This window comes from Pseudophryne corroboree, chromosome 3, assembly GCF_028390025.1.
Source record: "Pseudophryne corroboree isolate aPseCor3 chromosome 3, aPseCor3.hap2, whole genome shotgun sequence".
Classification (NCBI taxonomy): Eukaryota; Metazoa; Chordata; class Amphibia; order Anura; family Myobatrachidae; genus Pseudophryne; species Pseudophryne corroboree.
The window spans coordinates 696,373,823-696,397,332 of NC_086446.1; the positions used below are offsets into that span (position 1 = coordinate 696,373,823).

Consider the following 23,510-nt stretch of genomic DNA (forward strand, 5'->3'; position numbering starts at 1 on the left):
GTCCCACCTGCGGGCTGCATTGTCCTGCGGGGGACAGTTGGGAGAGCCAGGAATCACCACTGCTCTGCTCTGCAAAGCAGCCGGTGATCACTGAATAGATTCAGAGCAAGCAGGGGAGCCGGGGGCTGCCCAGCCGCTCAGGGAGTATTGGACATATCCCCCAAATGACGAAAAGGGGTGCTAGGCCATGCCCCCTCAACTTGCGGCCCACCTCTCCACCCGAAGCCCCACCCCCTTTCCAGCATTGGCATGTCCCTACTAAGGAGCAACGAAAGTTGGGAGGTATGACTTTACCTCTCTCCAAGGTTTGATGCATCTTCCTTAATGTCACTTTTTGTTGACCAGATACTCAGCCAGTGTTTGAATGATAGGTTCTGGTGCTGAAGCTCTGTGCATAGGTTTTTCATCTATCAACCTATTTACAGTATGCCTCAAGCTAGAAAATGTCTGTGTTCCAAGTGTATTTGAAAGCCAACATACATAACCATGTGGCGCAGACTGAATGTCCCTCCTCCTCTGACTTCAGATTTGCTAAACAGTGTATATTTCCTTTCCTATGATTAGATATTCCAGATATTGGAACTTTGAGGTGCATTGCATAAGTCCACATTTGTCTGTGCAAAGTCTGGACAGAATAAGATCTGCTGCTGATCCACCCAAACACCGCTCCTATCAGAAACTTTTTAGTGAAACTCTGCCATTTTTAAGGTGTACAAATTAAAACTATCCTGCCAAAATTGGGACAGTTGAAAGGCAGGGCTGTAACTAGGGAGGTGCAGCCGGTGATACCGCACATAGCGCAGAATGCCCTATGGGCGAGATCGGCCACCGCCGTGAACTCCATTTACCAGGCACTCACTGAGATGTTATAAGAGGTGCACCCACCTCCTTCCCTGCGGAGCTCTGCCTTCTGGCTCCCGCATGGAAATTAAGAAGAAATGTCAAAAAGTCTTTCCTGCCACAGTGCCGACCAATAGGCCAATGGGCAGCAGGCAACTGTATCTTCTAGCAGTGAGAAAGTTAAGGATTAGAAGACAAAATATTGAAGAATAGTGACATCATGAGGATATGGAAAAGTAGAGGAGGCATGATGATAGAACCAGAAGGGCAATGAGGCAAGGAAAGATCAGAGAAAGGATAGGATAGTTAAGGGTAGCTATAATATAAGAAAGGAATGGGGAAACCTAGAAGAAGATGTCGAAGAGGAGACAGAAGGGGAGTAAAAGTATGAAGCTGAGGAGAGATTGAGAGACAGAAGGACAGGAATGATAGAAAGAAATGAGTATCCGAATGAAGAACAGTGAGATAATAAAAAGTAAAGGGAGCATAATGTGTATAAGTGGCTCTACTAATGAATGGCATAATATGCTATTGCACTACTACTGTCTGGCAAAATATGAATAAGTGGCATAAAGTGTATGACAAGGTATGGCATTGTGAGAAATAAACAGATGGCCAAACCAAAGCAGGTGTTCAGGGTCTGTCTCGGCTTCTGTGTATGGGACCCATTTTCAGACTGACATTCAGTTGCTGAATATGATGCACTGCTACGCACATATTAGACAGTAAAGGTAATGTTGGCATTGCAAGTTTTCCTACGTGCAATACCTCTGTGGCATGCAAGACACAACCCGTGATGCACAATGACGCAATTTTAATTCCGGAATGGTAAATCACGTCAGTTGCACGGAACTGAATCCACCCTAATGTTTTACATCTACAGTATGTACTAAAAGAATGTTTAATATTTTTAGACTAAAGGTGCATACACAAACGGGGTGTTTTTGCCCAGCGTGTATGCACAGCGATGATTGCTGACATCGCTGGCCTGAAAAGCGCTCAGTGCATACACCCTGAGCTATTTTCCCCCAATCGGCGAGACGTGAGGGCAGATTCTCCAAGCACTTATCTGTGTGTGAGGTAATGTAGTGTTTAGCTGGGAGGACAGCAGCTGCCCGGAAACCCCCTGACTACTGCCTGTAAGTGCACCTGAGTCCACGTGGTAAGCTTAATTATAGTTCAAGGTCTGGTATGCACTAGTGGCAGGGGAGATGCTGGAAGCCTGCAGTTAGCTATGAGACACACATGCATGTGTTGCAGTCCAGCAAAAGCATCTATTCTGGAGGCATACATGAGTGTTTAGATTAGACAGGGCCGGTGCAAGATCTCACTGCACCCTAGGCAATGTTTCAGCTTAGCTCCCCTAACCTGCAACACTCCTCCCCCCCCCCCCCCCCCCCCACCCCTTCCCCACACACACTCACACACACACCTCCCGGAGGGGAGATACAGCTGGCCACTAGGTGGGCTGGGGTGAATTGCATCTTCATACATATAGAGAGAAAAGGGACAACACTCACAGACTTTTAAAGTGATAATGTATTTTATAAACAGTCACAACATTTTGTGACTTTGCTCACAATATACTTTCACTTTAAAAGTCCTTGAGTGCCGTCTATTCTTTATGTGTACACGCTAGCCAGCATGTTAGAAATCATATACTGTAGGACACCAAGGCTAATGTTACTTTTTTATATATACTGTACATGGGGTCTGGTGGGAGTATTTAATTGGGGTTGGGTATGGGATGTAGCATTACAGTGACGCTGTGGGTGCAGACTTGTACACAGGTGCTGCTTGCTGCTGGACAACCGAGATCCAGAGGCCTAGAGGAGGTGCATCAGGGCTATGAGAAGCAGCCATGGGGGCGTCCCTAGTTACATTCGCCTCCTATGTGGCTTCATATGACTTGATGCTACACATGTCGGCATGGAGGAAGCGCTGAGACACTATGTGGCACAGCCTGGTAGCGGCAGCTGCACCTGATTAAACCCACAGCAGTGGTCAGCGCAGTGTAAAAGGAGGAGGCCGCATACAGAGACGTCCTTCATTTTTTCGCTAGATGAATTCAGTGGCGCCCTCCAAGGGCCAGTGCCCCTAGGCAGCCGCCTAATGGTAGAGCCGGCCCTGAGTTTAGATAGAAACTGGATATTTGTTGCTCATACAGACAGGGTCCCGTGGCTGCTTGTTAGGATGATAGGCAGCAGAAGATGCCAATCCCATATAAATATTGAGTATCTGTCAACTGGATTTTCTGTGCACACCAGCATTCCATCCAAGCTTATCATTTTAGTTTTACCAAAATGCCAAGGGATCAGAAAGATTTTTGTGGGGGGGGGGGGGGTTGGTGCAAAATGTATAGTTACCCCATCAAACACAGTATTGGCAAATGTGTATGCACTCACCACATGCCAGGTCCCATCAGCGTCGATGTCAGGCTGGGTACACATCACTAAGTGTGTACCCAGCTTTAATGTAACACTGCCCTCTGCTTTATTCCTCACATCCAGTCTTGTCACTTCCACCACTTATGTACCAGGATGCGCCCTGCTCTTTTCCTAAGATGCTGCCTAAACTCTTGTGCATTCTCTCGTATTCTTACTCCTTAAATATGGAAGCCTTTTCTTGTGTAACATTCTGCTCATTCATTTATCAGTAGTTTTATCCACCTTAAACGCCGCAGCAAGTCTGATCTTCCACTCTTGTCACTGCGCATCTGCCACAGCACTTGGAAATACCTACAGAGGTTCCCATTGTCCTCCAGATTCCAATTTAAATTACTCAATTTTACCTACAAAGCCATCAACATCCCCCTTTTCATACATCTCAAAACACTCTGCCACTCTCCCTCTAAGAAGTATGTCTGACTTTTTACTCAAGTTGTCTCTGGTAACCTCATTCCTGAGTGCAATACCTCTCACCTGCCCACACTGCACATCTTGCACCCATACTTACCCTCTGGAATCCCACGTTGCTGCAGCAATCACTGGGAATATGGCCGCTGGGGAGCAGTATGATTTGCCGGCGCTTGGGATCCTGGTGCTCGTAATTCCAATGCCGGGATCCTGATTGTTAACAAGCCGGCAAGCCCCCCGCCCCCACACTCTCCTTATGCTGTGTCAGCATTCAGAAGGGGGTCAGTATTCTGACTGCCGGGATACCAGCAGCAGGGATCCTGACTGCTTCCCAGCCGCTGCACCATTTTCCTGGAGACCTGCACATGCACACTAGAATCTGTGAAAGCACTAGGGTCCCATAGTGACCCTATATCACTGACCTGGTTTGGGAGTGTTGTGGACTCGGGGTTTCTTCCGATGACCGGGAAGAGGAACCGCAACTGGGCCGCAGCAGAGATGGCCGAATGTAGGTTTTCCTCATGCAGGATTTGGATGACAGGCAGGAGGCACGTGTGGATGCGGAAGGTCTCCTGAAAGACGAGACTTGAAAAGGTGCTGATGAATTTGGAGAAGAATACCGTGAGCTCACCGAGAGCGATACTGAGGTGCGTGGAGGCGCTGAGGTGCGTGGAGACGCAGAGGCACGGAGGTGCGTGGAGACGCTGAGGTGCTTGGAGGCACGGAGGTGCGTGGAGACGCTGAGGTGCTTGGAGGCACGGAGGTGCGTGGAGACGCTGAGGTGCTTCTTACCACTCCTCTAACACACCCAATCAGCCTTTACCCTACTCTCACCTATACTACCCAGTACCACAACTAGAGCCATATGATAGTGTCAACCACCCAGGATTAAGATCTGGAGAGGCTCGCATTACATTAATATTTTGGGTCGATTTAGGGCTTGGTGGCTACAATTTCAATGTACAACTGTGGTACTACCCACACTAATGCACCCTCACAACTGTCCCAATCTCCACTCAGAGTCAGTCTTATATCATTTGTGCCCTCTTCCAATTAGAATGTCAGTTGTCCTTCTGTACCCTTGTCTTCCTTGTATGTACTTATTTTATGTATACCCTTTCCGGCACTGTGGAACCATACACATCTCCGATAATAACACTTGCTTATGATTTTTTTTTTTTTTTTTTTTGACATGTGTTCTTCGCTTGCATAGTATTGGTTTTGGATTGGAAAATCTCTATGGACTAAATGTGGTTTGAAGTAATCCATCTTTGTTCCTATTTCCATGTCTACCATATACTTGGTGTTGTTTCTCTATACATTCAACGCATTGTTGGGGCCCTGTTAGTATCTTTGCCTTTGATCCCAAGTAATGTAATAACAGATTAAAAACATACAAATATCGAACCTATGGTGCTGCACTTAAAAAGCAGCAGAAGACCATAAAATGTAATACAATCCAAAACGCACAAAGAACAGTCTTGCATGCTCTGTGAGTGATCCCAGCAAGGTAAAATGATCCAAATGGTCAGATGGATAAAATGTTTCTCAATTCCCCTCATAGGATTTCATAAAAAGGAAAGAGAAAATATACAATGGTATGGTAACGTTGGATAATGGCACACCACGTGCAGTATCATATATGGGTGTGATAGTCCAACCCCGAGTGTTTGGAATCCCCATTTCTTCTTTCACAGGCACCTCACACATGATGAATGAAGCAATGCTCACATGTACGCTTACTTCAGTAACCGATTCTGTACACATAAAGGTATCTTTGTTCTTCCACTCAGTGGTACAGATACCGGTATGTAAAATCCACACATATAAGGCAGGACTTTAGGAGTAATGAAAATACATTTATTAAAAAGAATTCTGAGGCCTATACCCAAAATGCAGTCCAACCAATACACTGTACACCACACGAGATGGAACCCGGGTATAAATTATAGTGACCCTGTGCAAGTTGACACACAGGGTTATTCAGAGATGAACGCAGATCTCACATGCTGGGGGCCGGTCAGCATTTGTGGGGACACCTCTCGATGTGTTTGCAATTAGATTGCGGATCCATCGGCACTAAAGTTGAATCCTGGCAGCACATGCCCCCCCATGACGATGCCCCCCCCCTCATCCCCTCCAATGGCCGCCACTATCAATCACACTGTGGCCACATCCTTCATAGATGTGGCCGCAATGTGTAAGGTTGCACATGTACACAACGACCGGTGCGCTTGTGCAGACCACCTGGATGCAGCGAACAACTGCACAGCTGCCTCCATGTCCGAATTAGGCCGACAATGTGGTACCTCGATAAAAAAAACAACACAGATATTCTGATCAACGTACAGTATTTCCGCGTTCTGTGGCACCTTTTTCAAGATAAGTGTCTCCAGACTAAAGATTATTTTCAGACTGGCATAAAGATGGATGCTATTCTGAAAACCTCTTTAGTCTGGAGTTACTGTCCGGGGCTACATATTGATGCCCTTTTATTTGACACTTGTCTTGGAAAAAGGTGCCACAGAGCGCTAAAATACGTGCCTGGAAACAGACCTGTTTCTACTTAAGTTCACCTGTGTACCCAGCATCTGTTTACAACTGAGTTGTAAGTAGGGGTGGTATTCATGTGACCGGCAGTCTGCTGACCGACAGTCACATGACCTCCTCCATCGTCCCGAAGGCTCGCTATCCCGATGGTCGGCATGCCGACCAACAGGGACTATTTCCACTCGTGGGTGTCCACGACACCCATAGAGTGGGAATAGAACCCGTGGCGACCGCAGGTCGCCACCGAGCCCGCAGCGTGGTGAGCGCAGCGAGCCCGCAAGGGGCTTGCTGCACTCGCCCCTCCCCGCCGGGATCCCGGCGTCGGTATGCTGCCGGGATACCGGTGTCGGTAAGCTGACCGGCGGTCAGGAGACCGCTGGTCAGCCATACTACACCCGTAAGTAGAAATGTGACTGAAATGCATCTACTGAAATCTGTTCCAAAGAATGCCACGCAAGATACGTTTGGTAAACAGTTGTTTGTTCATCTCATCATAAGGTCTAATGTGCATACAATACTGTTACATCACATGACACTCCTAAGATTCTGTCACACTGAAGAGTAGTTGCAGTTTCCATAGTTCAGATCCAACTTTTAATTAAATGAGGCACTGTGACATTATTGGGAGAAAATGCATCCAACCTGCTAAAAAGGACAAGTGATGAAGTTGCTCATAGCAACCAATCTGATTCTATTGATTATTTTCTAGAATCTACTAGAAAAATGATAGCTAGAAGCTGGTTGCTATGGGCAACGCCTCCACATGTCCACTTTGGAAGGCTTGTTACTCCTCCCTTCTGTAAGTTTCCTGGACAGTTGCCACTCTGTGATCTTCTAAGGAAAGCTATGCAATCTAATTAAACAATTAGATGTTATTTACTATTACTAGTGCAAATGTACAGTAACCCATTGCAAGCAATCTGTCAAAATTAAGGGGCAATTCTACTTTATAAAAGCTTTTACATGAATTATCCATTCTTGAATACTGAGGGTGGTATTCAGTCGTTTTGTGTGGCCAATCTCCCGTCTAAAGTGATGGGGAGATTACCACCTGGGGGTGCAAGCTAAAATGCAGGTTCCGGCAGCCATTGTGGCCGAACGGAGTAACAATTGAATTGCTCAGTCCGATGCCATCTAGTGACTGCTGCTACACGCCACAATTTAATCTCACCCTGAGAATCTCTTATTTTAGAACCCCATTGCTCTGCTCTCAGAGTTGCCCTTTTTTATTCCCTTTAACAACTTTTAAATAGTGTGCAGGTTATCCCTAACCCCAGTGAATACAATTTCAGCTAAATCAAATTTAAGGCTCAGAACTCAAATGCAGATGTTTTTGGTTTGGTTTTCTTTTTTTTTTCAATTATCTTTTTTTTTATTATCATTGATTAAATACAGTAATTATATATATATATATATATATATATATATATATATATATATATATATATATATATATATATATATATATATATCTTTATATTATGATATTACTGTTTCGGATATCAAGCAAATGACCCTAACAATGTTCTAAATGTAAGGATACAAAAGTGTCGCCTTTGCACTGCAGCCTTATTGCAGGGTTACTGCTAATACAGATCAGAATTATACAGCTGTGCACATGAAAAGCTCGGTGGGCAGGGAAAGGCTACATGTAGTTAAAGGTGATGTTTTTCTGTATTACAGCCAGACTTTTCCTATGTACAGTAATTACAAATCTGCTAGCTCAGGGGAAAGAAATACAAAAGATTACAAAAGTAGTAATTTCTACATTGTGCGGGGCCCACCGGGAATGCAGTAATCGTCAATGTACATTTTAAACCATATAAGCTCTAAAAATTATAATAATGATTATTTAATAAGCACCTGTAAAGTAAGGACAAGTCAGCAAAAACGAGTGTTTCGGTATGTCGGGTTTATTTGCTCTCTGGTATTCCAATCTCTAGACTGCTACAAATAGTAACATGTTTTAATTACTTATTCAGATTGCCTGATGCAGATTTCTCTATAGTCCTTCCTATTGTGCATTAAAAGGGGGAGAGTTATAAAACTGTATAATGAAGACCAGCAAAGGTGTGGCCAACATCAACTAATAAGGTTCTAGCTATCATTTATCTAGTCAATTCTATAAAATGATATCCGAGTCTTGCTTGGTTGCTATGAGTAACACACTAATATGTTCCCTTAAGAAGGTTTGATAAATCCCCCCCCCCCCCCACAAAAAAAATAATCTCTTACACAATGACTAAATCAATACTTAATTAGGTGGGTTGGGACTGAAATGGCGGTGGTTGGGATGGCGGTGGTCAGAATACCTACCACAGCATCCCGACAAGCAGAATCCCAACAGGGGGAAGGTAAGTATACTTATCTTCCCTCAATGGCCCCCTAACCCTCCCTTTTAGCAACCTAAACTTCCGCAGGGGTGACTAAACCTAAACACACACACACACACACACACACACACACACACACACACACACACCCCCCTTACCTGTCAGACACACCGACACAGGCTCGTTCGGGATTCCGCCGCTGGGCTTGTTACCCTAGTTGGGATGCTGGTATCGGGATTGCAGCATCTGTATTTCGACTGCCGGGATCCAGACCGCCAGGACCCTGACTGGATCCCCATTAGATTTGTCACACTGTCCGTATTTGGGGTTTATTTCCAGTTCCCATTTCCCAAGCTCTGTCTCATAATCCTGCCTGAAAATGCGTTGCCCAGATTGGGCCAGAAGGGGAAGAGGTATCTCATGTCCACCACTGATGAGAAGTTGCTTTTACAGGAGGAGAAAGGGATAGGGGGCTTTCCCTGACAGTGGCCCCTTCTTGCTGTGGCAGATCCAGGCAGCATGGGCTAACCTGGGGAAGGTCACTGCTCTCTCCCTGCTGTTGGGGTGCTGCGTTGCTATACAGTAGACGGTGGTAGTGGGCAGGAGAAAAGTGTTAAGGACTCTCCCTTGGATCCACACCTTCCTTGTGTGCACACATTTGTCTTAGTTCTCTATAGAAGGTGTTACGGTACCCTTGTGGCTTTGTATAAATAAAAGCTAATAATAATTACTCAACTTAAAGGTTGGTGGGGTAAATCTTAAATACAGTGGGAGAATTGTATTACATCTGCAAGTATTGTGCGGGTATAACGCTTCCTGCAGGAAGCAGCTGCGCCGAGATCCTTCACATCGCATGAGCCTAGTGCTAATACGCTTTGTCGCGCATGGCCAGAGAGCTGGCTGGAGAAAGGTCTCCTGTGCAGTCCGTTACTGGCAGCCGCCACAGCCAGGGACAGCAGAGTCCCTGCTATGGTGTATGGTCAACAACACCTGCAGCTGTCAAAATCGATAGCTACAGGTGTCGGTGCTCTTATAGATATACGTGCCATTAATGAGGGTCTCATAGCGCCCCTGTCATATAGCACACTTCTCCTCATTCATACATTGGGGAGAAGTGGTATCGGCGCATATAACGACGCTGATACCACTTCTCTGCCATAACCACCCTTCTTACATCTAACGTACCACAAAACACAACATACTGTACTAATTACACTCCCATATATTATAGAATTAGAAAAGTTTCAAGACTTTATATCAGAATTGAAAATCTTTTGGATATGTTTTAGGTAGTAGGAGAGATTTTCCTACACAGTTATACCCCTTTCAGACAGACAGCAATAACCCGGGTTATTGCAAGGAACAGAGCCGGCCCTAACCAATATGATGCCCTAGGCAAGATTTTGGCTGGTGCCCCCTAGCACCGCCGCTAGTTCTGAAGGAGATGCCTGGCATGAGTCAGCTGGCAGCTCTGCTAACGTCGGGCGCCTTTTGTTTATGAAAATGCATCTTATTTGCATTACTATGTGGCTAGGATGCACAAGCAGCTTCTGCTGATTAAAATGATATGCAGCATGCCTATATACTGTGTACGACTGTGGCTGTATCTGCATACGAAATGCTACATTACAGTGATTTCCAGCAATACACTGCAACGTAGCATTTCTTATGCAGATACAGCCGCAGTCACACACAGAATATAGGCATGCCGCATATCATTTTAATCAGCAGAAGCTGCTGGTGCCCCTAAGCATACCAAATGCTCTAGGCATTTGCCTAGTTTGCCTATACCTAAGGCCGGCTCTGGCAAGGAATGTGCAGCAACCTGGGATGCGGTGCAGTGTGAACGGGTAAGTTAGGTCGATGCGACCTGGCACCCGTTCACACTATAAGAGAGCAGTCGCGCACCACCTACGCACGTGATATGGTGACATCATAGACCTTGCAATAATAATAATAATAATAATAATAATAATAGTCACCAGTCTGAAATGGATATAACTTTGTGTCGTTCAAGGGCACTGCAGTCAGCCTGGCTAGATAGCAAATGTAAATACAGTGGGATGTGTTAAATGTTCTATCAAGGAATGGCAACTTTTATATAAATTTCTATGACTACTACTATTCCTTTCACATTATATTTCTATGACTGTAACCCTAAAACCCCCTCTCCCACCCCCACCCCCACTAAAAACCGCCACCCAGCTCAGTGTCAATGAAGCCAGATGCAGTCCGTGACTGCACTGGCTTCACTGTGACTGCCAGTCACAGTGAAGTCCGGATGGCCTGCTCTGCTGTGTGTGCACTATATGATGGCCTGCTCTGCTGGGTGTGCACTATATGATGGCCTGCTCTGCTGGGTGTGCACTATATGATGGCCTGCTCTGCTGGGTGTGCACTATATGATGGCCTGCTCTGCTGGGTGTGCACTATATGATGGCCTGCTCTGCTGCGTGTGCACTATATGATGGCCTGCTCTGCTGGGTGTGCACTATATGATGGCCTGCTCTGCTGGGTGTGCACTATATGATGGCCTGCTCTGCTGCGTGTGCACTATATGATGGCCTGCTCTGCTGCGTGTGCACTATATGATGGCCTGCTCTGCTGGGTGTGCACTATATGATGGCCTGCTCTGCTGGGTGTGCACTATATGATGGCCTGCTCTGCTGGGTGTGCACTATATGATGGCCTGCTCTGCTGGGTGTGCACTATATGATGGCCTGCTCTGCTGGGTGTGCACTATATGATGGCCTGCTCTGCTGGGTGTGCACTATATGATGGCCTGCTCTGCTGGGTGTGCACTATATGATGGCCTGCTCTGCTGGGTGTGCACTATATGATGGCCTGCTCTGCTGCGTGTGCACTATATGATGGCCTGCTCTGCTGGGTGTGCACTATATGATGGCCTGCTCTGCTGGGTGTGCACTATATGATGGCCTGCTCTGCTGGGTGTGCACTATTTGATGGCCTGCTCTGCTGGGTGTGCACTATATAGTGGCCTGCTCTGCTGGGTGTGCACTATATGATGGCCTGCTCTGCTGGGTGTGCACTATATGATGGCCTGCTCTGCTGGGTGTGCACTATATGATGGCCTGCTCTGCTGGGTGTGCACTATATGATGGCCTGCTCTGCTGGGTGTGCACTATATAGTGGTCTGCTCTGCTGGGTGTGCACTATATGGTGGCCTGCTCTGCTGGGTGTGCACTATATGATGGCCTGCTCTGCTGGGTGTGCACTATATGATGGCCTGCTCTGCTGCGTGTGCACTATATGATGGCCTGCTCTGCTGGGTGTGCACTATATGATGGCCTGCTCTGCTGGGTGTGCACTATATGATGGCCTGCTCTGCTGCGTGTGCACTATATGATGGCCTGCTCTGCTGCGTGTGCACTATATGATGGCCTGCTCTGCTGGGTGTGCACTATATGATGGCCTGCTCTGCTGGGTGTGCACTATATGATGGCCTGCTCTGCTGGGTGTGCACTATATGATGGCCTGCTCTGCTGGGTGTGCACTATATGATGGCCTGCTCTGCTGCGTGTGCACTATATGATGGCCTGCTCTGCTGGGTGTGCACTATATGATGGCCTGCTCTGCTGGGTGTGCACTATATGATGGCCTGCTCTGCTGGGTGTGCACTATTTGATGGCCTGCTCTGCTGGGTGTGCACTATATAGTGGCCTGCTCTGCTGGGTGTGCACTATATGATGGCCTGCTCTGCTGGGTGTGCACTATATGATGGCCTGCTCTGCTGGGTGTGCACTATATGATGGCCTGCTCTGCTGGGTGTGCACTATATGATGGCCTGCTCTGCTGGGTGTGCACTATATGATGGCCTGCTCTGCTGGGTGTGCACTATATGATGGCCTGCTCTGCTGGGTGTGCACTATATGATGGCCTGCTCTGCTGGGTGTGCACTATATGATGGCCTGCTCTGCTGGGTGTGCACTATATGATGGCCTGCTCTGCTGGGTGTGCACTATATGATGGCCTGCTCTGCTGCGTGTGCACTATATGATGGCCTGCTCTGCTGGGTGTGCACTATATGATGGCCTGCTCTGCTGGGTGTGCACTATATGATGGCCTGCTCTGCTGGGTGTGCACTATTTGATGGCCTGCTCTGCTGGGTGTGCACTATATAGTGGCCTGCTCTGCTGGGTGTGCACTATATGATGGCCTGCTCTGCTGGGTGTGCACTATATGATGGCCTGCTCTGCTGGGTGTGCACTATATGATGGCCTGCTCTGCTGCGTGTGCACTATATGATGGCCTGCTCTGCTGGGTGTGCACTATATGATGGCCTGCTCTGCTGGGTGTGCACTATATAGTGGCCTGCTCTGCTGGGTGTGCACTATATGATGGCCTGCTCTGCTGGGTGTGCACTATATGATGGCCTGCTCTGCTGGGTGTGCACTATATGATGGCCTGCTCTGCTGGGTGTGCACTATATGATGGCCTGCTCTGCTGGGTGTGCACTATATAGTGGCCTGCTCTGCTGGGTGTGCACTATATGATGGCCTGCTCTGCTGGGTGTGCACTATATGATGGCCTGCTCTGCTGCGTGTGCACTATATGATGGCCTGCTCTGCTGGGTGTGCACTATATGATGGCCTGCTCTGCTGGGTGTGCACTATATGATGGCCTGCTCTGCTGGGTGTGCACTATATGATGGCCTGCTCTGCTGCGTGTGCACTATATGATGGCCTGCTCTGCTGGGTGTGCACTATATGATGGCCTGCTCTGCTGGGTGTGCACTATATGATGGCCTGCTCTGCTGGGTGTGCACTATATGATGGCCTGCTCTGCTGGGTGTGCACTATATGATGGCCTGCTCTGCTGGGTGTGCACTATATGATGGCCTGCTCTGCTGCGTGTGCACTATATGATGGCCTGCTCTGCTGGGTGTGCACTATATGATGGCCTGCTCTGCTGGGTGTGCACTATATGATGGCCTGCTCTGCTGGGTGTGCACTATATGATGGCCTGCTCTGCTGGGTGTGCACTATATGATGGCCTGCTCTGCTGCGTGTGCACTATATGATGGCCTGCTCTGCTGGGTGTGCACTATATGATGGCCTGCTCTGCTGGGTGTGCACTATATGATGGCCTGCTCTGCTGGGTGTGCACTATATGATGGCCTGCTCTGCTGGGTGTGCACTATATGATGGCCTGCTCTGCTGGGTGTGCACTATTTAGTGGCCAGCGCAGCTGTGTGCACTAAAAGCTTCACTTAAGAAAGATGTATACTATTTTAATGCTGCTTCTGCTGTAAGGTACTACTAGTGGTAGAATAATACAGTGTTGTTGTTGTTGTTGTTGTTGTTGTTGTTGTGTTTTTTTTTTTTTTTTTTTCAGTTCAATGAAAGAACTGTCATTGTTTATTGGGGTTCGGTATAGAATGCCGGCGGTCAGAATACCGACCATGGCATCCCGACATGCAGAATCCCGACAGGGGAAGGTATACATACCTTTCCCCACATGGCCCCCTAATCCTTCCTACAGCCAAACCCACTGTGGGGGCACCTAACCCTAACCCTCTGGTGGGGGGTAACTAATAATACAGACTGATTATCTGCGTGTGTTCCTTCTGAGAATATATCTGTTTTCAAACAAGCAAACTGTCATCAGTCCCCATTACCTGTCCACAGTGAGCAGCCACCTGAGACCTATGAACAAGCACGCCAGTGGATGGTTCATTGTGTTTGTGTACACTACCAACATTCCGCAAAATCTCTCCTTTGTCTGTAATGTTTCAACTGGCCACACAGACAGATATAAATAGAATACAAACTGTATTTCGGAGATTATGATGATAGTGTACGTGGACCGTTGTTAATTCATATTTATTATAAAAGATGTTTACTGAAAAAGTATTAGTAGAGTTTGACATTCAAAAAAGACTGTGAATGGCATGTACTGTATTAATACAACTGCCTTGAGAGTAATACAGATCATATAATGAAAGAAGCAGCTGATTAAATGTTGTTGTAAGTCTGCTTGGCAATGGGCAATACTGCTTAATCCAAGATGGTCTTTCTTGTGTTATCCATAGTATAACGTTTCTCTAGATTTTTTGTGACTAGTGACTATTTATGGAAGCTTAGTGACATACTGTATGTTAAATGTTTAAGTGTTTTCTTAAATGAACCTTGCTGGCAAATGAATCACAGCGGACCTGATTCAGGTGTGGAAGGAGAGGATATCAAGGCTGCTTACAAAAGAGGCAGCAGCGATAGCACTAATATGGCATGAGGCGTCACGTTTCCTTCATACATTACTGATCCAAGCTGTGTCCTAGGACGGTTCACACAAGCTGGCTGCCACAGATGCAAAAAAAGAGCCCAGGAGATCTTGGACTTTGCATTCCCCCATAACGGCGGCACGCCACCTCTATTTTTGGGAATGGAACCCTTTGCCGCCCCCAAACGGCATTAGACTGTCAATCACTGATCGTTTGATGCCGTCCTACATCGCAGACTTGTACTGTGTATGTGCAGTGTGGGTCCAGTGCAAGGCCAAAGTACTGAAAATCCATACTTTGTAACAACTGGGCAGTAGTCAGGATTTAAGTGCATTAATGGGGCATCTAAAGCATATGTAAGGCTAAGAAGCCTGCTTTATATGAGAATTTACCATTGCACTTTCCAGCGTGGGTCTTCCTAAGCATGTCCACGGAGCAGCGATTCTACTCCTCTCACATTTACAGCCTGGCAGATAGTAGAATGTTTTACTTTCATTTCCCCAAATATGTTTCCTGCCCAGGACCAGGTGCTTCTGATTTGAAATATCTGCTAGCTGGGCCCAGGTGACACTAATACTGTATTTTAACAGTTTTGAGTATCTCTGCAAAACTACTGTATGTTAACTAAAAGTAAACTTGGGTTCCTAAAATATTTTTGTACATTTCTGAATCGATTGAAAAGGAAAAATAGGCGTAGAACCTGATCCGCAGACCTAAGGAACAGCACTTCCCAAAAACATACCTCCCAACTGTCCTGATTTAGGTAGAGCAGTCCAGAGCAGAGAGCACTGTCTCACCATCGCGCCTATGGACATGCCAGTCCTGCAGTGGGAGAGTAGAAAGGTATGTCTTGTACCATACTTGCCTACCCTCCCGGAATGGCCGGGAGGCTCCCGAAAATCGGGTGACCCTCCCGGCCCCCCGGAAAGGTGGGCAAGCCTCCCGCTTTCCCCCTCGGCCGCCCGCAGCAGAGAACAAGTGGGCGGCCCGAGGGGGTCCGATGATGCGATTCGCGCTGAATCGCGTCATCGTAGCTCCGCCCCCTGCTATGCAGCGCCTCGTTTCTCCGCACAGCGGGGGGTGGAGGCACGATAACGCGACCCTGATGCCATGCCCCCGGACCGCCCATCCTGCTGCCGGCCACGCCCATGAACCGCCCATCCTGCTGCCGGCCACGCCCCCATACACCTACAACGCTGCCTCCTCCCAGAGGAGGAGGCAGCAAAGTAGATAAGTATGGTCTTGTACACTGCATGGTGAATCTTACGGTCACCTATGTATGTGGATAATACCGAGGTGTGAAAGTGTATGTTGAAACACACTGGTATGGTAAATAAAATGGAATTTAATACAATACTAGCATACAATATCTAAAAACAAGCAATACATAAAAAATCAAGTGGACTAGGAACAGGCCATGGGGGGAATGTGATCCTACCGATGCAGGTATAGGAGCCGCAGGTGTCAAATAAAGGCAGGGTACCCCGGGAAATACCCTGCTGGTGGCTCCTCTGATCGAATTCCCTTCCAGGCAATCAGAAAAACAGTCCACCAAATGTCCAGGGGGTGGGCAGCGCCACAAGGTATCTCCAACGCGTTTCGGGACAGCCTGGTCCCTTCTTCAAGGCAGAAAGTCAATGGGCCTTTCTCACAGGCTTCAACTCAGATTACAAGTATTTTGAAAGAATCATTCACAAACATTGGCACATCCTCCAAGCAGACCCGATATTAAGAAACATTCTTCCCAGCAAACCTAAGTTCATATACCGTAAGGCGGCCAATCTAAAGAGCAAACTGGTACGAAGTGCCCTACCTGTGAAAAACACCAATCCGATAAGAACTGCTGGCATTCACAGATGCGGTCTATGTGTGGGGTGCAGAAGCATCAAAACGGAGAAAACTAAATACACAGAAGTCATCATTAATGGTAATAAATTGAAGATTCATGACTTCATCACATGCAATTCCATTTTATTTACCATACCAGTGTGTTTCAACATACACTTTCACACCTTGGTATTATCCACATACATAGGTGACCGTAAGAGAGACCAGCGCCATTGTAGAGAGAGCACACCCCCTTTTTCATTTTGCACTTTTGTACTGAGCCCTTAGGGAGCTCTGGCACTCTCCACACGGCCAGCTGTCTCAGTCCTATACAGCGCCGACTTGCTACTCCCGCCCTCCAGTTTGCACTGCATGGTGAATGGCTGCTGCGCTCACCTGCTACTGATGTATGCGGCAGTGTGTGAGTATTTAGAGTAGAGGGGAGATTGCTAAGGTCCAACCAGGGGCTTTGCGAGTGCTGTCTATCCAGTGGGTCCCCAAAAGCTTTAAAGTTTCAGTGCTTGACTGTTTGACTTTTTTATTAAACTCATCCTATTTTAAAGACAGAATTTTTTAACCGTGCCACTTTTCTGCGAACTTCAGCTCTAAGCTACTGTAGGCTTTGTTGGATAGAGAGAATATTATATTGTGATTGTAGTTCTTCTGTAACATGGTTCCCAGAAAGGGTTAAAAGAAAACATGTAATATAAATATAAAATATGAAACGCATTTTTCTTAGAATATTTATATTATACCCTTTCCAGAAGGGCATTTACTAACCGTTTTTTTGGTACACAGTATTTTAAATGCAAAATTGCTTTTGTCGCTCTACATAGATACATGTTTGTGTGTAATATTATTTTTCTACGGGTTTATTTTGAGCTGTTCCAAAATAAAGACAAGGGCGTTTTAAAGGTTTTCGTGTCTCTACACTCGGGCAACATTTTTGTTTTTCGTTTTTTTACAATGCTCACAAATTATTAATCTACACTCAAATGAGGACGTTCATTGATAATAACTTGTCTTTGCAGGCAGCTACAGAAGATGGTGCATGACATAAAGAAAAATGAAGGTGGGCTAATGCAAAAGTTAAAAAAGTGAGTAAAATAAAAAGTGAGTGCTTTGAATGGACACAGGTTGATATACTAACCAGTTTCACATAATGTATAATGACACATATATATATATATATATATATATATATATATATATATATAATATATAAATAAAATGTGGTCTTGCTAAAAGGGCTAAGCCCTGAAACTGTGGCATAAGATACTGTGTCATCTGGTCTTTTAGTCTCCGTGAGTGCCAGCTACCATTTGTTCCGTGTGTGTGTGTAAGTATGTAAAATATATTTCTCTGACGTCCTAGTGGATGCTGGGAACTCCGTAAGGACCATGGGGAATAGCGGCTCCGCAGGAGACTGGGCACAAAAAGTAAAAGCTTTAGACTAGCTGGTGTGCACTGGCTCCTCCCCCTATGACCCTCCTCCAAGCCTCCGTTAGATTTTTGTGCCCGAACGAGAAGGGTGCAAGCTAGGTGGCTCTCCTGAGCTGCTTAGAAGTAAAAGTTTATAGGTTTTTTATTTTCAGTGAGTCCTGCTGGCAACAGGCTCACTGCATCGTGGGACTAAGGGGAGAAGAAGCGAACTCACCTGACTGCAGAGTGGATTGGGCTTCTTGGCTACTGGACATTAGCTCCAGAGGGACGATCACAGGTTCAGCCTGGATGGGTCCCAGAGCCGCGCCGCCGGCCCCCTTACAGAGCCAGAAGAGCGAAGAGGTCCGGAGAAAGCGGCGGCAGAAGACGTTCCTGTCTTCAAATAAGGTAGCGCACAGCACTGCAGCTGTGCGCCATTGCTCTCAGCACACTTCACACTCCGGTCACTGAGGGTGCAGGGCGCTGGGGGGGGAGCGCCCTGAGACGCAATATAAACGATATAAAAACCTTATATGGCTAAAAAAAATGCATCACATATAGCTCCTGGGCTATATGGATGCATTTATCCCCTGCCAGTTTCCTGAAAAAAGCGGGAGAAAAGGCCGCCGTGAAGGGGGCGGAGCCTTTCTCCTCAGCACACAAGCGCCATTTTCTTTCACAGCTCCGCTGGAAGGACGGCTCCCTGACTCTCCCCTGCAGTCCTGCACTACAGAAACAGGGTAAAACAGAGAGGGGGGCACTATTGGCAGCTAATATATAAATAACACTTATATAAGGTTATCCCTGTATATATATATATATAGCGCTCTGGTGTGTGCTGGCAAACTCTCCCTCTGTCTCCCCAAAGGGCTAGTGGGGTCCTGTCCTCTATCAGAGCATTCCCTGTGTGTGTGCTGGGTGTCGGTACGATTGTGTCGACATGTATGAGGAGGAAAATGATGTGGAAGCAGAGCAATTGCCTGTGTTAGTGATGTCACCCCCTAGGGAGTCGACACCTGACTGGATGGTAGTAATTAAAGAATTACGTGACAATGTCAGCACTTTGCAAAAAACTGTTGACGACATGAGACAGCCGACAAATCAATTAGTGCCTGTTCAGGCGTCTCAGACACCGTCAGGGGCGCTAAAACGCCCGTTACCTCAGATGGTCGACACAGACCCTGACACGGATACTGAATCCAGTGTCGACGGTGACGAGACAAACGTAATGTCCAGTAGGGCCACACGTTACATGATCACGGCAATGAAGGAGGCATTGAACATTTCTGACACTACAAGTACCACAAAAAAGGGTATTATGTGGGGTGTGAAAAAACTACCAGTGGTTTTTCCTGAGTCAGATGAATTAAATGAGGTGTGTGTGATAAAGCGTGGGTTTCCCCCGATAAAAAACTGCTGATTTCTAATAAATTATTGGCACTATACCCTTTCCCGCCAGAGGTTAGGGCACGTTGGGAAACACCCCCTAGGGTAGATAAGGCGCTCACACGCTTATCAAAACAAGTGGCGTTACCGTCTCCTGATACGGCCGCTCTCAAGGAACCAGCTGATAGAAGGCTGGAAAATATCTTAAAAGGTATATACACACATACCGGTGTTATACTGCGACCAGCGATCGCCTCAGCCTGGATGTGCAGCGCTGGAGTGGCTTGGTCGGATTCCCTGACTGAAAATATTGATACCCTGGATAGGGACAGTATATTATTAACTATAGAGCATTTAAAGGATGCATTACTATATATGCGAGATGCACAGAGGGATATTTGCACCCTGGCATCTAGAGTAAGTGCGATGTCCATTTCTGCCAGAAGAACGTTATGGACGCGACAGTGGTCAGGTGATGCGGATTCCAAACGACAGTATTGCCGTATAAAGGGGAAGAGTTATTTGGGGTCAGTCTATCGGACCTGGTGGCCACGGCAACGGCTGGAAAATCCACCTTTTTACCCCAGGTCACCTCTCAGCAGAAAAAGACACCGTCTTTTCAAACCCAGTCCTTTCGTCCCTATAAGGGCAAGAGGGAAAAAGGCCGCTCATTCCTGCCCCGGGGCAGAGGAAGGGGAAAAAGACTGCACCATGCAGCCTCTTCCCAAGAGCAGAAGCCCTCCCCCGCTTCTGCCAAGTCCTCAGCATGACGCTGGGGCTCTGCAAGCAGACTCGGGCACGGTGGGGGGCCGTCTCAAGAATTTCAGCGCGCAGTGGGCTCACTCGCAAGTGGACCCCTGGATCCTGCAGGTAGTATCACAGGGGTACAAATTGGAATTCGAGACGTCTCCCCCTCGCCGGTTCCTGAAGTCTGCTCTACCAACGTCTCCCTCCGACAGGAAGGCAGTATTGGAAGCTATTCACAAGCTGTATTCCCAGCAGGTGATAATCAAGGTACCCCTCCTACAACAGGGAAAGGGGTATTATTCCACGCTGTTTTGGTACCGAAGCCGGACGGCTCGGTGAGACCAATTTTAAATCTAAAATCTTTGAACACTTACATAAAAAGGTTCAAATTCAAGATGGAGTCACTCAGAGCAGTGATAGCGAACCTGGAAGAAGGGGACTATATGGTATCTCTAGACATCAAGGATGCTTATCTCCATGTCCCAATCTACCCTTCTCACCAAGGGTACCTCAGGTTTGTGATACAAAACTGTCATTATCAGTTTCAGACGCTGCCGTTTGGATTGTCCACGACACCACGGGTCTTTACCAAGGTAATGGCCGAAATGATGATTCTTCTTCGAAGAAAAGGCGTATTAATTATCCCTTACTTGGACGATCTCCTGATAAGAGCAAGGTCCAGGGAACAGTTAGAGGGCGGAGTAGCACTATCTCAGGTAGTGCTACGTCAGCACGGGTGGATTCTAAATATCCCAAAATCACAGCTGATTCCAACAACACGTCTACTGTTCCTAGGGATGATTCTGGACACAGTCCAGAAAAAGGTGTTTCTCCCGGAGGAGAAGGCCAGGGAGTTATCCGAGCTAGTCAGGAACCTCCTAAAACCAGGACAAGTGTCAGTGCATCAGTGCACGAGAGTCCTGGGAAAAATGGTGGCTTCTTACGAAGCGATTCCATTCGGAAGATTCCATGCAAGAACTTTTCAGTGGGATCTGCTGGACAAATGGTCCGGATCGCATCTTCAGATGCATCAGCGGATAACCCTATCTCCAAGGACAAGGGTATCTCTCCTGTGGTGGTTACAGAAGGCTCATCTTCTCGAGGGCCGCAGATTCGGCATTCAGGATTGGATGCTGGTAACCACGGATGCCAGCCTGAGAGGCTGGGGAGCAGTCACACAGGGAAAAAATTTCCAGGGCTTGTGGTCAAGCATGGAAACGTCTCTTCACATAAATATCCTAGAGCTAAGGGCCATTTACAATGCCCTAAGTCAAGCAAGGCCTCTGCTTCAGGGTCAACCGGTATTGATCCAGTCGGACAACATCACGGCTGTCGCCCACGTAAACAGACAGGGCGGCACAAGAAGCAGGAGGGCAATGGCAGAAGCTGCAAGGATTCTCCGCTGGGCGGAAAATCATGTGATAGCACTGTCAGCAGTGTTCATTCCGGGGGTGGACAACTGGGAAGCAGACTTCCTCAGCAGACACGACCTCCACCCGGGGGAGTGGGGACTTCATCCAGAAGTCTTCCAAGTGATTGTAAACCGTTGGGAAAAACCAAAGGTGGACATGATGGCGTCCCGTCTCAACAAGAAACTGGACAGATATTGCGCCAGGTCAAGGGACCCTCAGGCAATAGCGGTGGATGCTCTGGTAACTCTGTGGGTGTTCCAGTCGGTATATGTGTTCCCTTCTCTTCCTCTCATACCAAAAGTACTGAGAATCATAAGAAGGAGAGGAGTAAGAACGATACTCGTGGCTCCGGATTGGCCAAGAAGAACTTGGTACCCGGAACTGCAAGAGATGCTCACGGAGGACCCGTGGCCTCTACCTCTAAGGAAGGACCTGCTCCAGCAGGGACCTTGTCTGTTCCAAGACTTACCGCGGCTGCGTTTGACGGCATGGCGGTTGAACGCCGGATCCTGAAGGAAAAAGGCATTCCAGATGAAGTCATCCCTACCCTGATCAAGGCCAGGAAGGATGTAACTGCAAAACATTATCATCGCATTTGGCGAAAATATGTTGCGTGGTGTGAGGCCAAGAAGGCCCCTACGGAGGAATTTCAACTGGGTCGTTTCCTACATTTCCTGCAAGCAGGATTGTCTATGGGCCTAAAATTAGGATCCATTAAGGTTCAAATTTCGGCCCTGTCGATCTTCTTCCAGAAAGAACTGGCTTCACTGCCTGAAGTTCAGACGTTTGTCAAAGGGGTACTGCATATACAGCCTCCTTTTGTGCCCCCAGTGGCACCTTGGGATCTCAATGTAGTTTTAGGGTTCCTAAAATCACATTGGTTTGAACCACTTGCCACAGTGGATTTGAAATATCTCACATGGAAAGTGGTAATGCTGTTGGCCCTGGCTTCAGCCAGGCGCGTATCAGAATTGGCGGCTTTATCCTATAAAAGCCCTTACCTGATATTTCATTCGGATAGGGCGGAATTGAGGACTCGTCCTCAATTTCTCCCTAAGGTGGTTTCAGCGTTTCACATGAATCAACCTATTGTGGTACCTGTGGCTACTAGGGACTTGGAGGACTCCAAGTTGCTGGACGTAGTCAGGGCCCTGAAAATATATGTTTCCAGGACGGCTGGAGTCAGAAAATCTGACTCGCTGTTTATACTGTATGCACCCAACAAGCTGGGTGCTCCTGCTTCTAAGCAGACGATTGCTCGTTGGATTTGTAGTACAATTCAACTTGCACATTCTGTGGCAGGCCTGCCACAGCCAAAATCTGTTAAAGCCCATTCCACAAGGAAGGTGGGCTCATCTTGGGCGGCTGCCCGAGGGGTCTCGGCTTTACAACTTTGCCGAGCAGCTACTTGGTCAGGGGCAAACACGTTTGCTAAATTCTACAAATTTGATACCCTGGCTGAGGAGGACCTGGAGTTCTCTCATTCGGTGCTGCAGAGTCATCCGCACTCTCCCGCCCGTTTGGGAGCTTTGGTATAATCCCCATGGTCCTTACGGAGTTCCCAGCATCCATTAGGACGTCAGAGAAAATAAGAATTTACTTACCGATAATTCTATTTCTCATAGTCCGTAGTGGATGCTGGGCGCCCATCCCAAGTGCGGATTGTCTGCAATACTTGTATATAGTTATTGTTACAAACAAATCGGGTTGTTTATTGTTGGAAGCCATCTTTTCAGAGGCTCCTACGGTTATCATACTGTTAACTGGGTTCAGATCACGAGTTGTACGGTGTGATTGGTGTGGCTGGTATGAGTCTTACCCGGGATTCAAGATCCTTCCTTATTATGTACGCTCGTCCGGGCACAGTATCTTAACTGAGGCTTGGAGGAGGGTCATA

General features: G+C 47.3%; 1 protein-coding gene and 1 long non-coding RNA gene across 6 annotated transcripts in view; one reads left to right on the plus strand and one right to left on the minus strand.

Annotated features, from left to right (window-relative positions):
• BLNK (B cell linker) overlaps positions 1 to 23,510 on the plus strand; it is a 438,756-nt gene that overhangs the window by 309,679 nt on the left and 105,567 nt on the right. For all 5 annotated transcript variants that reach the window (XM_063962019.1, XM_063962021.1, XM_063962024.1 and 2 more), the window contains one exon: positions 17,678 to 17,743. In XM_063962019.1, coding sequence (XP_063818089.1) covers positions 17,678 to 17,743 — 66 coding nt within the window. The remainder of the gene's footprint in view (positions 1 to 17,677; positions 17,744 to 23,510) is intronic.
• The window catches only part of LOC135056621 (uncharacterized), a 274,060-nt gene that overhangs the window by 207,047 nt on the left and 43,503 nt on the right, over positions 1 to 23,510 (minus strand). The gene's annotated exons all lie outside the window — the stretch shown is intronic.